Here is a 21,927-nt window from a genome sequence, read left to right as displayed (position 1 = left end):
TATAAGAAAACGTCTTCTGCTAATTTGTCATCACTAGCTAGTTCCTTCACAGGCAGCCTGCATAGCAATATACCCAACAGCATTTCTTTTTAGTGATCAGAATAAGCAGAGCAAGAGGAGTACTAAGAATTTTTCCCTCTTCACAAGTAATCGAGAAAGTCTTCCTTTTTTTAAGCTTTCATCTGTCATCAGTTGTGCAATATCTTGGTTTTTTTGAGTTCTTCTGGTACATTTACAGACTCCAAGCATAATTTTCTGCTGGATGGCTGCCTAAATATAGCATGGCCACCCTTTGCCCACCCAACACAAACTGCTTCTGCAACAGTAATTGCTCTAAAGGAAGCATTTATAATGAGGTTAATATAGACAATGATTTAAAGCGTCATTACTCTTACTTGTTTGGCTAAGAGCAAAATAATTTGACCAACAACATATGGCATACCACAGCAATCTCTATTCTTAAAGGTGTCGGCCCAAGTTGGCCAAGACTTTTATCAGTTCAGACAGGGACTAGAATTCATTTCACTAGATTGACACTGGAATGGTTAGGCAAGTCGGGGGTTTTTTTGAATTGGGTTTTCTTGGTTGGTTTGTTGTTTTTTTGAGGGTTTTTTTATTGCAGGCTCAGTTCTAGTTGTTGTCAGCAGAAGTTTCCAACTTATCAAAAAAAAAAAAATGTCTTCAAAGGGCCTACCTGTAAACTTCCAAATGCTACAAATGCCAAGTTCACGAGCCCTAGCTCTCACCAACAACTGACAGATTTAGATTTATACATACATAAAATGTGCTTTTTCCCTTTAAATTTGTGAAGTCTGAGATTTAGCAGCAGCAGTGTGATACCCAGCATTATGTTCAGACCCAAAGATGTGCCTCAGCCATCTACTGCTTGAGAGGTCTCATTTATGCCTATATACAACACAGTGTTTATTTGGACATTTTCTTCATGGTGAAAGGCAACACACAAGAAAATAATACAAAAACCCTATTAAGACAAAATGCAATCTAAAATTTTCAATATACACAAACTACTATTCATTACATATACACATTACATATAGAAAAGTTTAACATTCTATAACATTCCATTAAAAGATTACTTTTTTTTTTTAAGCTTCAAGTAAAAGGAGAGAATGCAAATGCAGGAGACAACTCCTCAACAATGCCAATACCATTCTCTCATGCCAGCCTGGCTGCCATCTTTCTTAATACTGTTTTTTTCCCTAGTCTATGCCATATTAAATTCTCCCTCATGTATACACTGTAGCTAAGCCCTGTAAATCTCTTCCCAAATCTGCTGCTACTCTCTCTTAAGGCAGATGTAAAGAATCATTACCTATGCTTCCATTAATAAAATGCTAACAACAACAAATTTAATCAGGTTTGCTAATAGAGGTGATTGTGAAAACCTTGCTTTAGGATAAGGGTTTCGATTCTCTTGCCATTTCCAATTCTCGTAACTAAAAAGGAAGTCTAAGATACATCTCCAGCTAGCTGAAAGGTCAAGCCGGTCTTCTGGACAAGATAGTGACAAAATTCATACTGTAATGATTTCTTTAGCTCTCAAAATTAAAATAATAACAGAATACATTATGAAAACTTTTTTTTACATGAAATTAACCTCCTTTGCAAAGCAAGTGGACAGAAATTCAGCCACACTTTAATAATTAATTTCCTACAAAGTTACAATGTGATCAAGCAGTTTCCTGAACCTGAGTGATCATGGGAGAATAAAAGCTTGTCCTCCCCTTGCTTTTGTCCCAGGGGAGTTAGTTTTATGCCCTACTATATATGAAGCAGTATCAAGCTATAAGCAGCATGCTATCCTATGCCACACAAGGCAAAGGAGAGTTGAGAGTTATAAATGTATCACAAAGAGTAACAGATGATTTTATGCACATCACAAGGTGCTGAATTGGAATTATCTCCAGGGAAGCCATCAGGGATGGCACGATACTCACTGCACCAGATCCCAAGCAGAACTTTAGGAGTAGACCACAAAGCATGGTCATTACCTGGATACAATAGAAATCCCACCAAAACTGTGTCAGGTTCCTACTTTGCCAGCATTTGCTGGCACGCCAAATACTGGAATATAAATGATTATTGTGTGATAGGGAGGAGACAAGCTGAAGAAGTGGTTTTGTGGAATACAGAGCTGCTGTGAACATCTGATGCAGCTGAATAGCTATAATCTTGTACCAAGTGAGAAATAGGCAGTAGTGATACCCTGCATTAGTGTGTGGTAGAAAGGCTGCCCTTTAGAGGACCATGAAGAGGACAACTGTACAAAATCTGATGCTCTATGTAAGATACTTAAGTCTGACAGCAGTGGGAGAGGGCATTCTCCAGGTAGTATTATGAACTATGTAGCATACAACTACCCGAAAGGAGAATTTAGAGAAATACACTTTTACAAATACTCAACACTTTTCCAAGCTTCCACTTCCCTTTCTTCCCTTCCTTCTCTAGCATTTCACACAGTAAGATGCTCCTTCCAGCTATGATGATAATGATTCTCATCAGCATATCCTCATCATTTATTGCCAGTTTCACCAAAATGTTATTAAATTTATTTTCAACTCAACAGATTTTGTTAAAGTCCTCACCATAATATAGATCTTTCATCACAACATTCTAGCCTCCAAGCAGGAAATCATCATTACTCTGATAAATTGTAGCATTTAGCAAATGTAGCCTTCTGGACACTCCCAACATGCAGAAAGTACTTCCCCCTTCTTCCTCCCCCTTTTCCCCAGTCCTCAAGTTTCAAGAGTCTTTCTCATGCTATAACTCAATACAAGTGCTTTTCATCAAAATACAAGCAGCCTTAGTCTTAAAAAGCGCAACAAGCACTTTCCACACAAGGTATGTAGACACAGCCTCCACCTACGCTAAGAAAACACTGACACTTTCCGTATGTACACACCTGAGCCATTCTGCAGCTGTAAAGAAAGTAAAGCCTTTTTTTTGGTCACATACGCGTTTGCTTAAGGCTTTGTTAGACTGGGAAGCAGACAGTAAGAGTGGCAGACAGTTTCTATTACTACTGTTCTGCCAAACTAATCCATGTTACTACAGGGAGGCAAATAGTAATATACTGATCCTCTCAGAGGCTCAATACAACTCACAGGAATCCTTTCAAAGCAGATTCAACACAATCCTTCCATACGTAGCAAAACCAAGGTAGCTGGCATCCCTTTATGCACACACTCTTTTTCAATAGCATCTTTAACAAGCCTGTATTCTCAACACATAACTAGCGAGCTGCTGTAATCACAGACTGCAAGCTTGCAGACAGTAAGCTTCTAGACAATAAAAGCAATATCCTTCTTCAGAGAAAGAAGACTCTTTTTTAGGTGATTCAGTCACTGTAGAGGTCTTGCCAGAACTACCTTCTAGGAAAGCAGCTGACTTCTGTTATCCTTCCATGCATGTAATTCCAAGCCTTCAGCACCATCCTTTCTCAGCAATCAGCTCTGGTAGTGCTAAGAACAGTTTCAAGTGAAACTGTTAAAACCCTAGTAAAGAATATCACATCATATTGAAAGAAAAAAAACTGTAATAAGCTTTACTTTGGGACACCTGACCAGAATGAGGTACGGCAAAGACAAACAAAATGCTACATCGACATAACTGGAATAAGAACAGTAGATTACAACATCATAAAAAAAGCTCTCAGGTCTGAAGAAGTGGGGGTTTGGGTTTTTTGCTTTTTTTTTTAAATGAGAATGAAAAATAAAAAAGTGCAATCCAAAATCGCCTGAGAGCACACTGACGTCCAACAGAGAAAGCAGTCCTTACCACATTGCTCTCCTTCATTTCCCTCTGAACATGAAGTTATACTGAATGCCTGTTAGCTCCCAACACTGATCCTACCTCCTGCTTTGCTTAGCTAGTCCCTCTTGACGTAAACCAGGAACAAAGAAATCACAGAACTAATGTTTTGCTATACTAACACAAGTTGTTTCATACATTACAGATTCCTCCTTGCCTTATGCCGCCTGAGGCAAGGAATCTCTCTTTTTTCATATTGCATATATGTGCCTTCACACAAGCAGTCTTCGATCTTGATTTATGTTGGAACTATGATAAACAAGGCAAAAAGCTGATTTTTGTAGATCACCCACAGCATTTTTCAGGTGCCATGCAGAGCATTTTCAAAGGCTGCCTCACCTCCTCCAGTAGTGATCCCATACTCCCCTGTCCTTTTGCAGCTCAGTAGATTTCTTTCAGATTTGAAAGGAACTCTGGGGAACACACAGCTGATTAAAGTCGTGATTTTTTAAAGAAAAATACCTGTTAAGTTTTTCACTAATTTGTTTAAAAAGACAAAGATCATGTCAGCAAGAACTAACACCTTTAAAACACAAGCAGACTATTACTGCCTATTCACTATGGTACAGTTCAAAAATTTTCAAGGTAAAACATTTTAAACCACTAACAAATCAAAACGTGAGTTGCCGACACTCATATGGTGTTGCATTTTTCACTTCATGCATCTCTTGGAACAAGTCCCCAGTGAAGGAAACCTGTATCTTAAGGGTCCTGCTATCCTGTCCCTGATATGAAGAAATGAAGAGCCAGTGGACCTGGGTTCTCACTTTTTCTTGGTGTTCTTTCTCCAGGGAGGCAGTGCGTTCCAGTTTACACACTCTATGATTTAAGAATCCCATTGAAAATACACTTAAAACACCATGAGTTAAAGAAATGAGGGAGCAAGTGCTCCATGGTTATCTAAATGCAGTTTCACACAAGAAAGAGGTTTTGCAACATACTTGATGCTCCTGATGCCCGCATAGCTGCTCAACAATCCTTCCCAATCCTTGTGTGCAGTGCTCCTTCTTATAAAAATAGTGAGAAGAGAAACACCATGATTTAAAATAAATGTTGCATTCTGGGTAATCAAACTGTGCACGATAAATTTTTATGTGGTTCTCCACCATGTAATTATGTGAACAATTACCTAATATCACCTAGAGAACAAAACCACAGAGCTACAGCCTCTCTGAGGGACAAGATACAGAACTGAGTCCTGTCAAGAGTGTGGCTAGCAGACTTAATAAGAGACCATAATTTTATGATAAAGCTTAAGACTCCTTCTATATGCTATAGAGCATATGATATATATCTTCCGAATGCACATCACAAAATATACCACTCCATTTGAAACTTAGCATTTATCAGCTTACTCCATTTTATTAAATGAGACGTATCTCTCAGGACATAATTACACCATAAGGCTGAGCTGATCTAACACACTGCTGCCACCCAAACAGGGGACCTTGCTCCTCCTATTTCTCCCTCCCATTCTTGGTCACACACTCCCACTCTCACCCTTGGATGAGCTCTGTCACCCTTGGGTCCGACTGCACAGTAAACCAATCAAAGATGCTAATCCAGCTAAGCTGACAAAACTACCAAAAAAAAAAAATCTGCCATTATACAGAACTGGAATCAACCTTTTGTGCTGTCAGACAAGAAACGGTCAGTGCAAGAGCAAGAACTGAGAGATGAGGAATGACAAGCAAGTTCATCCCTTTCCACAGCAACAAACTATCAGACTAGTTATACTGAAATATATAATGCACCCTTGGGGTCTTGTTAGATTTTCATTACATCTTCCTGCTGGAAACAATTCAAAACTTCTACATAAATATTAATATCCAGACACTATACAGTAATATCCATTTCACAGAGCTCAAAACTCCCAAAGGTGGCTATGTTTAGAAACATTTCAGATTTGTGAACAAAACAACAGATAAACAATGTCAATATTGGCGTCAATGGCAGAGCAATAATAGGACCCAATTTCTCAAAGGTATTTCTTTACAAGCTATGTAATTGCTAACCTTTACAGCAAGAACACACTAGTTTGCTGCTGCTCACACATCCCTTTTTCTAGGCAGCACACAACTACACAGTCCCCTCAGCAGCCGTCCTTCTGGCTGACGTATTTCACTTATGCTATTCCAAGCAGCATGAAAGGAGGGGAAAAAAAAATAAATGCACCACCAAGAGTGAAAATGAAGCTAATCAGTTTAGAGCAAGGCTGGAATAAGCTCTCCCTGACATGACCATCCAAACCTGCTGAGTGCTAAAATCAGCAGGGGCTGTAGCTTTCCAGAGGCCAGATACTAATCCAAGGCTTTGCTTCACCCGTGTGTCCTTGGGTATTAGGTGGCAAGGGGAATGGAGGCAGGAAGCACCCTGAATGCAACGCACACCATAAGGATCATTTACACTTCTAACAAAGAAGATTTGTACACACAAGATATGTTAGTGCCTCAGATTCTTTCTGTCTCCATATTCAGACCTCAAAATAGGAGGCTTTCAATTAAAAAAAAAAACCAAACATCCAATTATCAGTTTATTTAAATTTGCCTGTAACCACTCAAGAACAGTCATTAAGCACTATTGTCTTTTCCTGGCTAGAAGTAATTTTTAAATTTCAGAATCAGAGGCACAACATGCCATGCCAGGGTGCTATCATTCGCTACTGTTAATGATCAATGAATTTAAAGTCTTTGTGATGAAGTAATACACTCCCCTTTCTGTGTAACTACGAATTTTCAGCCTGTCTCTTCAGCTGGCTCTTCTGCATCAGAGGCCTACAAGCAGAAATTGGTCTCTGCATTACAATCAAAATGCATACAAAAAAAGACAAAACTATATATACACAGACTGAAAAAAATCAGCTGGAAAAAATCTGATAGGTGGGAAACAGCGAGACTCAGAACAAGATTTGAAGAACAGGGAACAGAAATAAAATGCTTTACCGAAGTACTGAGTGATAATCCACTCCTCTCCATTTCTTCTGCCAAAAAAAAAATATATTTCTGGGTTTGAAAATAACCTTTAAATGAAAGTTGAATAGTAGCACCTCACAGTTAAACCAAGACTTTTGGAGACTTGCATCCAGTGCAAATGCACAGAAATCTAAAAGGCAGCAAAGCAGAGGTCAACTATTGCTCAACGTGTATAGCATAATTTAAAAAAAAAAAAAAAAGAACATGAATAGCTTTGGTATTTTAGTTTAAGTGGAAGAAACACTTCTGTTCCTACGATGCAGCAGAAAAAAATGTCTTTGTTATTACATATTTCTCTTCTTGTAGTCTTAAAAGCAGAATGGACTGTATTTATTTAGTTACGTCTACAATGAACTGGGACTTCAGATATGCAGTTGAAGAGTTTTGGGGATTCCCACACTACTAAACTTACAACTCAGAAGATTCATGGTACTTTCTGTTAATCACCAAAATCAAATGTACTAAACTCATAACTGAAAACCCTTATGCTCTTTTTATACTAGGAACCTTAAAAAAAAGTGTATCAGTAATTCAGTGCCATAACCATGTTGAGTTTCTCCAAGTAATGCTTTTTCTCAAAACACTCAATGTTAGACAGCTATAATCATCTTGATCATGTTTTCTGTCATGAGCCTGTAATTAGTCTAAAAAATAATTTTATTACTCTTCCTCTGCTACCAGTAAATTTTCAGGGTCAAACTCTAGCTCTAAGCATGAGTACACAACTTTCACACCCACTTATTTCAAAGGTCATGCTGAGAATTTGAGTCTCTAATGGCTTTTGATTTACCTACTAATTCTTAAATGTAAGAGGCCCATCAGCAGAAATGCAGCCTAAAATACAAAAGTTTAACTTTTACCACTTCGAGGATCTGAACTGGCTCAGTATGCATCCGACAAACTCTTCCTAGGATATTATTAAATGTCCTTTGCCCCATAGCTGATGATAACAAGGGAAGCTGGGGAGGTGGGAGAGGTTTCCCAACTGTTACTATTAATAGTATAGTCTAAGCAACAGGAGTTGCACCTACATGCAGGGGTGACTGGTGCACAATAAAGGAAATTGAGAGTTATTTTGTCTCTCAAAAAAAAATTAACTTTACTAAAACTAAGTCATCAGTAGATTTGGTGTGCTCTTTTTATATGTTATTTTCACATCTTCTGGCTACTGATTCAATTGCAGATTATTAGTGGTACAGCATTTCATTAATTTTGCTTGAGGACTTCCAGCATCTGAAAATCTAAGATGTACTTATGTGCATGCAACAAATAAAAGGGAGTTAACAACCCTCGTGCTTGCTGAAGCTCCATTTTTGCTACTGGTAGCCTGGCCACTATATATGTGCTGCTATTGCTCAGATTTCAAATTTTTAAAGAATGCTAAAATGAATGCTTATGTAGGGGAAAAAAAAAAAGGAAGAGAGGAATCAAAGATTGCGAGCATGTCTCTGAACTGTTGGAAGACAAGCAAGATACTGATCATTTGGAACTCTGAGAAGGGTCCAACCAGCAAAAATTATGCAAAAACAAAGAATTGAGCAACACAATTTATTTACACAACACATATTCCTGCATATGGTTTATGATATAAAAAATTCTTATGAAAAAGTATACATGGCAGTTACTTGCATATATGCAATTCTAAATCAAGACTTAAAAACTCCTTCTGAGAAGAGAAGTAGTACTTTTAACTCTTTTTTTAGTTACCAGAGAAGAGAGTAGAAGTGGTTGGACTTGATGATCTCAGAGGTCTTTTCCAACCTTAATGATTCTATGAGTCTATGATTCTAAGTGAGCTGCGTTCCTGCAGTTTCAGGGAGGATAAGCAGGTCTGGAACAAAGAATTTAGTACCACATAAAGAGAAGTTTCAGTACAGAGCAAGTTTAAAGTCCTGATACAAATATTCAATAATATCTGTATTTTTACGTAAGAGATAATGATGACTAATCAATAGTAAGATTTAACCACGATTAATAATACGTATTTTAAAATCTTTCCATTTCATGTTTCACAGTATATTTGCATTGAAAAAAAATAAAACATCTTCTTAATGCAAACCAACGGCACAGACTTTTAATAATAATGTATTATAATACTTTGTGTTTCACCTCACTAAACAGTAATAAAGGCTGTTAATTAAACCTTAAAGACCCCTCATGACTTAAACAGTCATTTCACCATCACTTCGGGTGAGCCACTGCAGTCAATTAAGTGCAACAAATGCTTTGATGTTATAAAGCAGTTTTGCATGATGGGAACATTACTCTGCAGGACAGAAGAGCCGTCAGTATGTGAATAAGGGAAAAAGTTCCACAGGCTTTAACAATAAAGCTTGTTTTCGCAAAATATCTTTATCCATTTTCTCTTGGCTTGTTATTACAATGCTCTAAAAACCTACATGAGAGGAAAAAATCCTGGCAGCATCCTTTTCTAGACTCACAGAAAATAAGTAAATGTCAAGAATTTACTTTAAATTTCTGGGTTTGACAGCATTTTAAGCCTCATTTTAATAGCTAGGTGACACTAACAGATTACTGTGGTATTGTAAATCAGCAGGAAATACACACATTTTTGATTAAGTCTAATGAACAAACTGGTCTGGGGACTCAATTTTCTTATGAGTCATACGCACTTGACAAATTAAGATTTGCAAGAGATTATGGTAACACTGTTGGGGATTTGTTTGTCTGTTTGCTTTTAAACAAAAACTCACTATAGCAAACCGAAGAAGCACCAGTAACACTGGTTTTGAAACACAGTATTAGAATATAGGAAGTACAAACCCTAACGGAATTCAATGAAAATGCAAAAAGTGACAAGCCACAACTGGGGATTCTCCTGCTGGCTCCTAGTGGTGTCACCACAATGGGAACACCTAGTAGAAACCGCGACTGCTTTCATTACAGTATTTGTAGACTGTATATTTAATAGCAATACGCCAATGTGTCAGACACCATTTTGCAGTACAAATATCTCTACCTTTATCTTGTAAAATCAACTATAATCTGGCAATTTCCCGGAATAGAGAGCTGATCACATTTCAGTGTTTAACTACAATTTGCAGAGTTTGAAAGTGTAATAATAGGGCTGCTCTACAGTTTTAATCTTTAAAACTATCTATAAATCTACACTCACAGAATGGTTGATGTTGGAGAGAACCTCTGGATGTCATCTGGTCCAACCCCCCTGCTCAGGCAGGGCCACCTACAGCCAGCTGCCCACGACCATGTCCAGGCAGCTTTTCAGTATCTCCAAAGCAGGAGATTTCACAACCTCTCTGGGCAACCTGTGTCAGTGCTCAGTCACCCTCACAGTAAAAAACTATTTCCTGATGTTCAGAGGGAATCTCCCCTGTTTCAGTTTGTGCCCATTGTCTCTGGTCCTAGCACTGGGCACCACTGAAAAAAAGCCTGGCTCTGTCTTCTTTGCACACTCCCTTCAGGTACTTATATACACTGATAAGATCTCCAATTCACACCTTGCAACGTTCTAAGAAAATATCGTCCTCGATTTCTCAGAAGTGATTCTAAAATCTGACTTAGAGAAATATCCAGCACCTGCTCTATAATAGTAGTCTGGGCAGAGAAAAATTTGCTTATCTTAAAATACACCAAGCCATATTAGAACTTGATGATATTCTTAACGTATGCGGAAAAACATTCTAAGAATCATAAAAAGACAACAAATAACCTTTTACGTAAAGTACTAAAACACAGACAAAAATACCAGAAGAACATAAAAAAGTGTGACCTAATTTATTTATTTATAGAAATAAAAGTTTGCAAGGAAAGGTGAAACAATGAATTAACATGGACAGAAAAAAAATACATCATATGTAAATCACATCTTTATTCCCAGCTTACCTCCTCTCTAATGCCATCGCCACCAGCCATAAATGTTGATAACTTTGTAAGTTTAGATAGACCAATTTAAACAAACGTGAGAATTTACCACATTTACTGTTTTTAAACACCAAAGTGTAACAAATCAAATCTAACAAAAAAAGACTTATATCCTCAGAATCTGAAGGCACAACTTCAATTTATTCCTACTGCAACTTCTCTCAGTACAAAACGAAATCTTTATAGAATGCATTCTGTTTTAAATTTGCAGTAAGAAACAAAAGGCAAGCTCAAAAGCGGATTTTTTTTCCCCGCAAACACTGTAACACTGTTTTCTTTTTAAATCTGCTTCCTTGCAAGCAACAGCATAAAGAACCTTCCACAAGGCTCCAGTTTCTTAAGAACTCATCAATATTGGCTTAACAGACATATTACAGCTGTATGGCTTTCCCTTCATGGATCGAAGACGTCAACAATCAAGTCTAAAAGCACGTATGGAAACTTCAAAGCTAAATACTGCTCCCATTCAAGTTAGCGAGAGGCATGAAAACAGCCTATTTAATAAACTCTTGCATATTTGGTCGTGGTCAGGCACAACCACAACTTCGGTTTGTTGGGTTTCTTTGTGCACGAGATGGTTTTATTGATGAAAAAGAAGAGAGAAGAGAGCGCCAGGAAAGACTGCCACATATCGAAGATGGAGTCACTGCCGATGCGATGTGAAGCAGGACTAATCTGCCCACAGAGACAACAATCACTGACAGCACAGGAACCAGCCAGGGCCGAATTCTCCTCCTACAAAAGGCATCAGGCTGGCAAAGCAAAGCAATGGGGTGATCAGCAAGTCTCTACACTCCCCCTGCTTCAAACCTGAACGGCAGTCTCACGCATCCAGATATGCAAACAAGTACCTCAAACGCAAATTCGGCATACCTCGTTTATGCAACTCCCTGAGGGGAATGCCGTCTCCTCCCCCGCCATCGTAGGGCAGATAGGGATCAGAAGAGACCTCCATGGCCGTGACGAACCCGAAGCCCGCCTGCCGGCTCAGAAGGGCCGCGGCATTTCCTACACAAGGGCGGCCGCGGGGGACGCTGCCATGTTTGACCAGGCTCCGGCCTGCGCGCCGCCGCCTCGGCGCAAGAGCCGGGCTCTGCCCCGCCGCTGATGTCAGCGCGGGGCGGCCACAGCCGCCGCCAGTGGCGGCGCGGGCGACGGGCGCGGCCCCGCTACCTGCGCCCCGCGCCTACCGCTGCGCGCGGTGGGGCCCGCTGCCGCGAGGCGGGGCCCGCTGCCGCGAGGCGCTACAGCGCTGCTTCTTGCGGGGAGCCTCACCCGTGCGGGAAAACGAAGCCGCGCTTTTAATTGCTGACGGGAAGAAGAAGAAGGAGAAGGAGGAGAAGGAGAAAAGACCCCGTCCGCAACTTGCGGGAGAGGCACAGCCGGCCCCTCCGCCAGCACTGCCCCCGCCCCCCTCCCGCGGCTTCGGCAGCGAAAGGAAGCGTCTCGGGGTGAACGACGGAATAAGTTCACTTGCAGACGTGAGGCTGCCCAAAATGCCGGCCTCTTCAACAAGCGACCGGGGGGGGTTACTGGCTCAGTGAGAAGGGCAACCCTGCATTTCGGTACACGACATGGAAGAAGAGAAAGATACTCGCATTCTGGAGCCACACCAGCAGAGACTTTTCAAACAGCTACCATCACATTTTTATTGGTGGGGTGGAAGCCTGTTTGCCAGTAATTGTGCTTGCTTGTTTCAACCATCAAAAATGAAGAACGTGACCTGCTAGAAGCCAAGCGCTCTGCCCCATAGGTTAGCTTACCCCACCTTCACCTCTGCCCCCCATCCGCCTTGCAGAACTTTCAATTCTACAGAAGGGAATGTCACATTTGAACATTTGTAATCTAAAACATTAAAACCAGAATTTAATCACATATCTAATTAAAATGGTCTGATGTCTCCAGTATTTTTGTGATTATTATTCTGGTATTACAACCACATCATACCCATACTCACATTAAAAAGCTCTGAGGGGGGGGAAAAAAGCAAATTAATAAACACAAGTCCATACTTAAGCTTGCATTACTCTGCACGTTGACAAAATGCTCCGAGACCCTTAAAATTCACAGACTGAAAATAGACAACAACCCACACACACGCTAACCGAGGCATTCATGTGATACATCACCAAACAGTGCCTGTTACAGCTTTGGCCAAACCCAAGCACTTCAAATAATCGGTATCTGAAGACAAGAAATTGTAAACTGACTATCTAAATGCTTGGATTTGAAAATGATGTTATTACGTATTGTATGCATACATTCATTTATGTTTACTGTATGATCTTGTACTGGTCCTATCTTGTAGATACAGATAAGAAAATTATTTTACATGAGATTTCCATCATTAGTTCTGTTGTAATGAAACAGTTATGTAAGATGTGCATATTGTTTTTCCTTTTTTTCCCCTCCAGCAGGTAATGTAAAATTATTGTTCCCTGATCTACTATTCTCAGTCATTTTAAGTGTTCTGCTTCAGTAAAATGTGTCATACATTAACTACACTATCACATAATCTGCAGATGCATTTTTGTCAAACTACACAAAAGGAAAAAAAAAATGCTCTCAAGAGCTAAAAATGGATATGCAAGTCACTAGACATACTGCCACAGCGTAACACTTTAAAACATCTTGTACATATGTGTCTGTATACACACAAACACACAATTTACGTAACCAAGGGGTCCCAGTGAAATTACTGAGACTATTCATGCTTAGCGAAGTTAAGAATAGTGCATGCCTGCAGCACCAAGGCCCAGCTTCAGCTTCATTCACACATGAAGGGAATTAATTTTATTATGTATGCCTCCACCTCTGTAAGTGTGATAGACACACAACTATTTCAGTTTTCAAATGCATTAGTTTCTTAAATAATTTTCCAAGTATGTTCTTAAGGAAGTTACTTCTTTTATTAGCCAATGCTACAAGCCATGTACTGTAAACGATCTTTTTGAGCACAGAGTAGGACATAAAGAAATACTGGATTTACTTCACAGAGCTGTTAATATATTAAATCTTAAAAATACGGATCCAATACAAACCTTGAGAAAACACTAGAATCTCCATAACTGGAAAAACAAGTGAGAATGAAGGAAGAAAAAAAGAAAAAAATCAAACCATATGAGCATACAGCAAAATATATTTTAAAAGCTTAAAGACTGTCTTATGTCCAAGACAGAGGGAACCCCTGAGCCACAGGCACTCAGTTCTCAATTACTGGTATCTTGTATGGAGTTAAAGAGACATCTCCATTTGCTGTCATCTATACAAGGAAATGCTTTCTGAAGAGTGGCCTTTTACAATCCCCTTTTCAACAAGAGCAACTGAATCTTTAAGACCATAGAATCATGGAATAGTTTGGGTTGGAAGGGACCTTTAAAGGTCAGCTAGTCCAACCCCCCTGCAATGAGCAGGGACATCTTCAACTACATCAGGTTGCTCAGAGCCCCGTCCAGCCTGACCTTGAATGTCTCCAGGGATGGGGCATCCACCACCTCTCTGGGCAACCCGTGCCAGTGTTTCACCACCCTCATCATGAAAAACTTCTTCCTTAGACCTAGTCTAAATCTACACTCTTTTAATTTAAAACCATTAGCCCTTGTCCTATCCCTACAGGCCCTACTAAAAAGTCTATGCCCATCTTTCTTATAAGCCCCCTTTAAGTACTGGAAGGCTGCAGTAAGGTCTCCCTGGAGCCTTCTCTTCTCCAGGCTGAACAACCCTACCTCTCTCCGCCTGTCCTCACAGGAGAGGTGTTCCATCCCTCGGATCATTTCTGGGGCCCTCCTCTGGACCCGCTCCAATAGCTCCATGTCTTTCCTGTGCTGAGGGCTCCAGAGCTGGACTCAGGACTCCAGGTGGGGTCTGACCAGAGCAGAGTAAAGGGGCAGAATCACCTCCCTTGACCTGGTGGCCACGCTGCTTTCGATGCAGCCCAGGTTACAGTTGGCCTTCTGGGCTGCAGGCACACATTGCCAGCTCATGATCAGCTTTTCACCCACCAGTACCCCCAAGTCCTTCTCAGCAGGGCTGCTCTCCATCCCTGCATCCCCCAGCCTGTACTGATACTGGGGGTTGCCCTGACCCAGGTGGAGGACCCTGCACTTGGCCTTGTTGAACCTCATGAGGTTCACACGGTCCTGTTCCTCGAGCTTGTCCAGGTCCTCTGGATGGCATCCCGTCCCTCAGGCGCATGAACTGCACCACTCAGGTTGGTATCATTCAGCAAACTTGCTGAGGGTGCACTTGATCCCACGGTCTATGTCACTGATGAAGATATTAAACAGTACTAGCCTGTTAGATCTTGAACATCCAGAAGTGGTGTGACTTTCAGAGTCATTATGCACTCTCACCATTTACTTTTGCCTGTGAAAACAAACCTAAGCACCTCTGAACTCTAAATTTTCCACATCCTTTGATTTAAGTAGTACAACAGAAATCCCCAAGCACTCTCAGTTCCTTATTTCAACAGCACGTGGAAAGAATCTGTAATCTTATTGCAAGGATCTAAATAAAAAGTCATTCACAGCAGAGGAAGAAATAGAACAATTTGTGTAACCTGAAGAAAATTATTACAGAATGAACTGTTAGTGTATTTATTATGTCAATTATAGAAGACAAGAGTGTAAATTCAACTAATATTTGAAAGAATATTAAATAAAGGACATTAGCACAGTCTGGAAGATTACCACTAATTTAAGAGTTTGATGTGGTTACTGAAGGCCTGGAATGTCTTAGAACTGATAATAAAAATTGATCATAGCAAAGAAGTGGCTAACTTGTTGGCCTAAACTTGTTCACTGGATTGCAGCACTTGCAAAATTTCTATACAAGTCTAAAATTCAATCCAAGTTGAAAAATATGAAGGATGTTACTAGTTGGAGGGCATATCTGATAAACTTTAGATATGAGGGAAAATAATGACAACAATTCTGCAAGTGTAAAACAGGTACAACTTGTATTTACTACATAAAATTTCAGGAGTCTACCTAATATTAAATTGTAACAGCTCTTCCAAGGTCACTGCTTATAGACTGGTTGCCAAATACAGTCCTTTCTTTGGCTAGTCTTAAAAAGCAGAACAGTCATTTTCCCTTCTCAATTACCAGCAGCTTGTGTTCTTACTGTTCATAACCCTACCACTGTGTGCATTCCCTTTCCTGGAATACAGTGAAAAGTGGGGGGGTTTCGAGAGAGAGAAGGAGAGAGAGAAGGATACTATGCATACTAACCTGACCTAGTTAAGCCAGTCTTATTTTTAATATCTAAAAGTCTATACAATTTCATCTTTCCAAATTACTCTTCTAGCTGGTCTGACTTTAACGGTCTGATAATTTTATGTTCAAAAGAATATAACAGTTATTTCTGTTGTGAAGTTCAGCAAATTCCAAAACTGCCGTTAGCGAAATGATCTCTCTAGTTGATTAGATATTTTGGGTATGATGGAGTATATAACGTTATGAACACTTATTGTAAAACTAAGTTTAGGCCTTACAATAGCCTTATTTGCAGTGACCGAGAATCCCTTAAAATTGCCATTTTAGTATATAGAACAGCTTATATATAAACAGCAAGTTTGTACAGCAGCTTGCTTTCAAGGAGATTTCATCACAGTAATTATAAACTAAGGCCTCAATCCCAGAAAACCTCCATACCCAAGTAACTTCACACATCTGAGTGCTCCCATTGTTCTCAACAGGCACGTACTGTTGTTAACCATCACTTAGATGCATTTATCTTTGCAGAAAAGGGCTTTAAGTCCACTGTTCTAGAAATATCACAATGGGTGACACACCTTTAAATCATACTGAGAATGAAGAAAGATACTTTAATCCTCTCTCCACACCTTATCTTTTCCCTTTTAGGGAGAGAGAAGAAACACATTCAAGGTGAAGTATTTGAAAATATAAGAACAAGTCAGAGGCTAGACAAACCAGATACACACAGGGAAAGGTGTTTTGAGGTGACAGAACAAGGCCAATGAAAAGAAGGGGAGTATCACAGAGGTGTGATGGCCTGCTTACCCAAGGTTGGAGGGAAGGCCTTAATTCTGAAGCATTATTCCACTATTTCGTATTAAAAAGTAACCTAGGTTTAAGGAAGACAGTCAAACACCTTGTTACATATAAATCAAACATATTCTGTCAATTCCCTCAATGACTTGGTTTATTTTGGTGACAGAAAATGTAATTTCATTGCACCAGGTAATGAAAAATAAAATCGTGTCTTTTATGGAATTCCAAATCTAAGATTTGGAATGCTGAACATTTTCATTAAAGTAACAAGAGATTCCAAAAATGTGTCTGATAATTCCAAATGTTAGTGTGACTCTTAACTGTCATATTCTTTCGTATTATTATTCAAAACAAAAAGCTTCTCCTTCAGCAGAAATAGAAGATAATGTTCTCTTGAAAAACGCTATGTAATAGAGCACTCCTCAAAACAGCTACCATCTCCAACCATTCTGAAAAGAATTTAACTCATATGCACCCTCAGCTGAAGGTTGGGCATGAAAGCATCCATTTATAACAGGGTGCCCAAAGAACACATAAATTGTCTCATAACCTACTGTGTCCCGTTTCTCTTCCTTCCATTCCTTTTCTTTCCAGCTTTATTCTCCTGCCTTTTTTCCCAATTTCTTCTTTCATTTACCCTATTCTCAATCCATGCAGCCAAATTAAACCCAGGTCTAATCCCTCTTCCAGCCTGACTTCTCCTCATGCTTAACTTGTCTCAGTTTACTTATCGTGCAGTCCCTTCCATCTGACTTTGTTCACTCTGCATAAAATCATACAACTTTCTCATCTAGGTCACACAGAGCCAGCAGTGGGAACACTAAAAACTATAAAAGAAGGACAAATACCCTTCTCCCAGTTCTGGTACCCAGACGTGGTCCAGGATGAAATAACTCAAAGACACAATCACAATGAGGCAGACAGACAGCAACAGGAAAAATTTTAGAACAAATGTAATGTAAAAGCAGAAGAAAACAAATTTATAACATATGCTGTTGAGTTGTTCAAGGCAGATGGGGTTTAAACAAAACAGGAATCAAAAAAACCCAGAGGAATGAGCTTAGCAGTAATACACAATAAGATTTTCTCTACTTGCATTTTATTATACAGGGAAAAAAAATAGCTTCTTAATCACAGTTTCTTTTTTCATAATTGTTTGTTTCCCACAAATTAGTTATTTAATTTTGCTTACAATCATTTCACCCAGCAGAGAACACTTTATTCCAGGATCTAGCCTAATAAGCTTGCTTCTTCACTGGCCAACCACAGGTTCTTGAATTATGCTTCCACAAGTACGGTATGACTTCCAGTGGTGCTTTTACTCACTGTCCAGACACGGAAGATGGTAATTGAAGTCAAACCCAACCAGCAAACAGAATGCAGTAGAACAGGTCATATAGCCACAGGCATGTTGTGTAATCAATTCTGAGACTGACTTCCCCCCAGGGTAGCTGAACCTTCACTAATAATCAGTGAAATACAAGTAAAGGCTCCCCACTGACATGCAAAACTTTAGGGCAGGAGAAGAAATAGACAGAAAAAAGGGGAAATAATGAAATCATGATGCAACATTAATGCCTAAGACCGAAAATAAACTGGGGGTAAAAATAGAGTGTTTGGGCCCTAAAGACTGCTTTGATATCTTGGCCCAAAACACTGAAGGCAAGACTACTCCAGTTTTCTTTTCACTGCTTTCTGGGGTTGTCCACCACACTCTTCTGGATCTATAACCCAACGATGCTGTAAGAAAATCCTTGAGATCAACAGACTACATATAGCTATCAGCTGAGACAGGTGGGGTTTTTTCCCTTTGTGGGTTTTTTTTGTTTGTTTAAATTGGTCAGCTCTACACTGACATTAAAAATATCTACTTTTACTGTACTAATCGTGCAAGGAGGACTTGGAAAGAAAAGCAAGCTATTTTCTGCAAACAAGTTGCTTTCTCTGATTCTCTAAGAGCCTCTTAACTACTTCGTATCTTTTTTCTGTTGTGGTTTTTTTTTTTTTTTTTTTTTTACAGGTTAGGCTTTTATTAAGAAAGTCAGTCCTGCTGCATTTTCACCTTTGCATATGTGTCCTTTTCTCACACTCAAATCTGCTAAAACTGTAATTATGACATCAACAAAAAGATTTGGCAACCATAGCAGGAAGTGATCCTGGCTTACTTTGCAGCTTTCCTAAAGTTTACTTGCCCCTTTTCTAGGGCTCACCAAAATTCTGCTACCAAGGTCATTCTACTTTGTTACCAAGGTCATTCTACTTTTCCGCTTACCGAAATGCATATAAGGAAATAGGTTTTATCTGCTAGATAGCTGTTGTTCTGGTTTAGGATTGTTTATTTTTGGCCACTATTTCCAACTTGCTGTTCAAAGTATGTGCAGGGGATAAAATTACAGCACCAACGTGTATTCCTCCCTAGATATGCCATATATATTAAGCTTACTTTCTATCTTCAAGAAAATTACATCTTTCCATACGTACATAAGCTGTGTGAACATAGTGCCATTAGCAATTTTGTATGTTGTTAATACATATACTATGCCAGGCATATTTGAATTCCATGAAACTATGAGCTCATTACTTAGTTGTCAGAATAAGACTTGCTACTCTATTTCCATGACATGCCCATCTTCCAAATACTGTATGAAATTCTGACCCTTCAAGTTACAGATACTAGGAAAGGTTCAGAAAGGGGCACTAAAAAGGATCCATAGCACAGGATAGCTGCAAGGTCCAACGGAGCAAACCTTAAGTCGTTAACCCGGAAAAGAGATAAGTGAGGAGGGAAAGAAATAAGTAGCAATGGAAATCAAATTTTCAATATCTATTCTAATAAAGGAGTTCTTGTTTTAGAGGATCAAGACCACTACAAATGACAAGGGCAAGGACAACAAGAATTTTTTGTTTATGAGGATACATTGTATACAGGTGTAACAAAAAAATAAGCTATAAACAGTTTGATATCTCACACTAGTGATTAATAAAATATACCTGCTCACTGATTTGCTGTAATTAAATCACTGCTCTGATGCAGTTCTTTTTGGTGGGAAACAGGATTTTAATCCATGATTCTTTCCCCTCTCCTCTTAAAACGTGGGAGGGGGACTGCCACCTTTCACAGTGACAACACCACGCTATCCGTGTGTTAATCCTTGTTAGTTTCTACATGCATATGGCCAGTGCATGATAGGCCTTATCAGAGTATGTGTATTTGGCAAGACAATCAAGTCATCCTAGTTTCAGGTCACCTTGTCCTAGTTTCATATCAAACCTTTTTGTATCAACAGCAGTTTCCTAAAAACCCTGTGTATCAGCAGAAACATTTTTCACAGCTGCAACTATCAACAAAAAAAAAAAAAAAAAGAGAGCACTTAAGCATTTCTGCTGTACAAGGGAGAGTGACAAGGAAGTCCATGTGTCAGTCCATGCTAATACATAGGCTGGTGTTAGCCTAGGCAAGACTCTGTCACTTACAGCTTCTCAGCAGTATTTATACTGGGATTTAGGTTCTAAATAAAGCAAAGAAGGTGGTTCTTCACAGGAAACGTAGCTAAGCTTGCCAGAGGATGGTGCGGATGCTAAAGAACTGCTTCAAGAAGTCATCAGTAGAAGAAAAATCCACTGATAAGAACTAAAATTCTAAAAACCACACCCAGTTGAGAGAAGCCCTCAGCTATACAAAACTGCTGTACAAGAACTCAGATGACTATCAGTTACTCACCCTGTTCTTACTCTACCTTAAGCACGGACTTTTGACCCCTATGAGAGACAGGATGCTGAGTTAGGTGGATTTGTCGCTTGACTCAGTGCAGCTGTTCTTGTGTTTCAGGGACATCATGATATACTCTTCCAGAATAACATTTTTGTTTAATCCAAGCAGATTAAAAGCTTTCATGTTAAAACGCTAGTAAGCAAGAATATTCTCAAAGGTAGAAAACAAGAGTGCAGCCTGACATCAATTTGATTAAAATCGTATCTGACTCTGTTGGTCGACTTGAGCGAACAAATCAAAGATAAAACGAATAAATAAAGTATTATTAAAGCTGTAGTGAAATTTGTTTATTTAATACCTAAAGACTTGACAGTCATATTAGACTATATTTTATTGTACGCTTCAGACTCTTCTTTCTACATACCTACATATATGGCATCACATTTCCTCTGCTTTTATTCCTTCATCTTACGCTATTCATACAGCGAGCCTGGGATAAGGACATACTTATGATAACATCACAACAGGCTGTGAAGGCAGTAATAACTGCCTCAGCAGCATCTGTTAACACAGCCAGTGTGCTTTAAGCACTTCAGCAGAGCTGCAGAAGGAAACCAACATGATTATATAATAGGAAAAGATGAAAAAATTAATTACTAGTATTAAGATTCATCTTATTCCAGATTATCAGGCTGGAAATGCATATGCTTGCGTGTTTTGGAAGATGATGAAATCTAATTTTGTAAATATGACTTTGGCAGGGAAGACTGGTAAGATCACTCAAGGACTGTTGGTAGGGTTCAGTTCTAAAACTAATACAATTCTCATATCCTATAACAAGTCTTCAAGACCTGACCACGGCATGTGTGAGAAACTGAAATGGTCAATATTCGGTTTTAAACATTTAAGAGAACAAGAAACTAATTGGTTACTAAAACTCTACATATACACTGCCATAATTTCAGTCCCTCAGGAAGTCTAATGCCATACCAAACCAATTACAATCTGAAGGCCCAGACTAACACTGTTAACACCATTACAGGCTGTTCAACTAAAACAGTATCAAGTGAATTTTCATTTTGGATAATAATTACTCTAAAAAAAACCAAAAACAAAACCAACAAATCTGAGTTCAGGAAAAATCACTATCACTATGAACAGGTAAGATGCAAAGGACATTTCAAACACCTGGAACTTACTGATTCAATAATGACATCCAATAACTAAGATAAAACCCTTAGCCTAAGAATCCTCCAGTCATTTTTTTTGTTTTCTGCCAGGAATTTTGAAATCCTCAAGGAAAGAAATTTTTTAATTAGCCCAGTTATCCATTATGTAAACATAACGTATAACAACCTGTGTTCCAGATAGGTGGACAAAATTAACTTCACGCATTACTAATAAAAAAGTAAAAGAAAACATGGTTCTGTATGTCAGATATCCTGTGTTCAGCTGCATTAGTAATATGAAGCATAGGCAAGGTGTCTGCAGC

The 21,927-nt window shown here is 39.2% G+C and overlaps 1 protein-coding gene across 4 annotated transcripts in view; it reads right to left on the bottom strand.

Annotated features, from left to right (window-relative positions):
- The window catches only part of CLCN3 (chloride voltage-gated channel 3), a gene marked incomplete at both ends in the record, with an annotated part of 53,272 nt that overhangs the window by 26,353 nt on the left and 4,992 nt on the right, over positions 1-21,927 (bottom strand). The window contains one exon of one of the 4 annotated variants that reach the window (XM_081999283.1): positions 11,583-12,035. The exons of the other annotated variants lie outside the window; for them this stretch is intronic. Coding sequence (XP_081855409.1) covers positions 11,583-11,664 — 82 coding nt within the window. Of the gene's footprint in view, positions 1-11,582; positions 12,036-21,927 lie in introns of those variants that run through there. 4 annotated transcript variants of the gene reach the window in all.

Source organism: Phaethon aethereus (genome assembly GCF_964289735.1).
Source record: "Phaethon aethereus genome assembly, chromosome: 4".
NCBI classification, from domain to species: domain Eukaryota; kingdom Metazoa; phylum Chordata; class Aves; order Phaethontiformes; family Phaethontidae; genus Phaethon; species Phaethon aethereus.
This window is presented reverse-complemented; position numbering and strand designations above follow the sequence as displayed.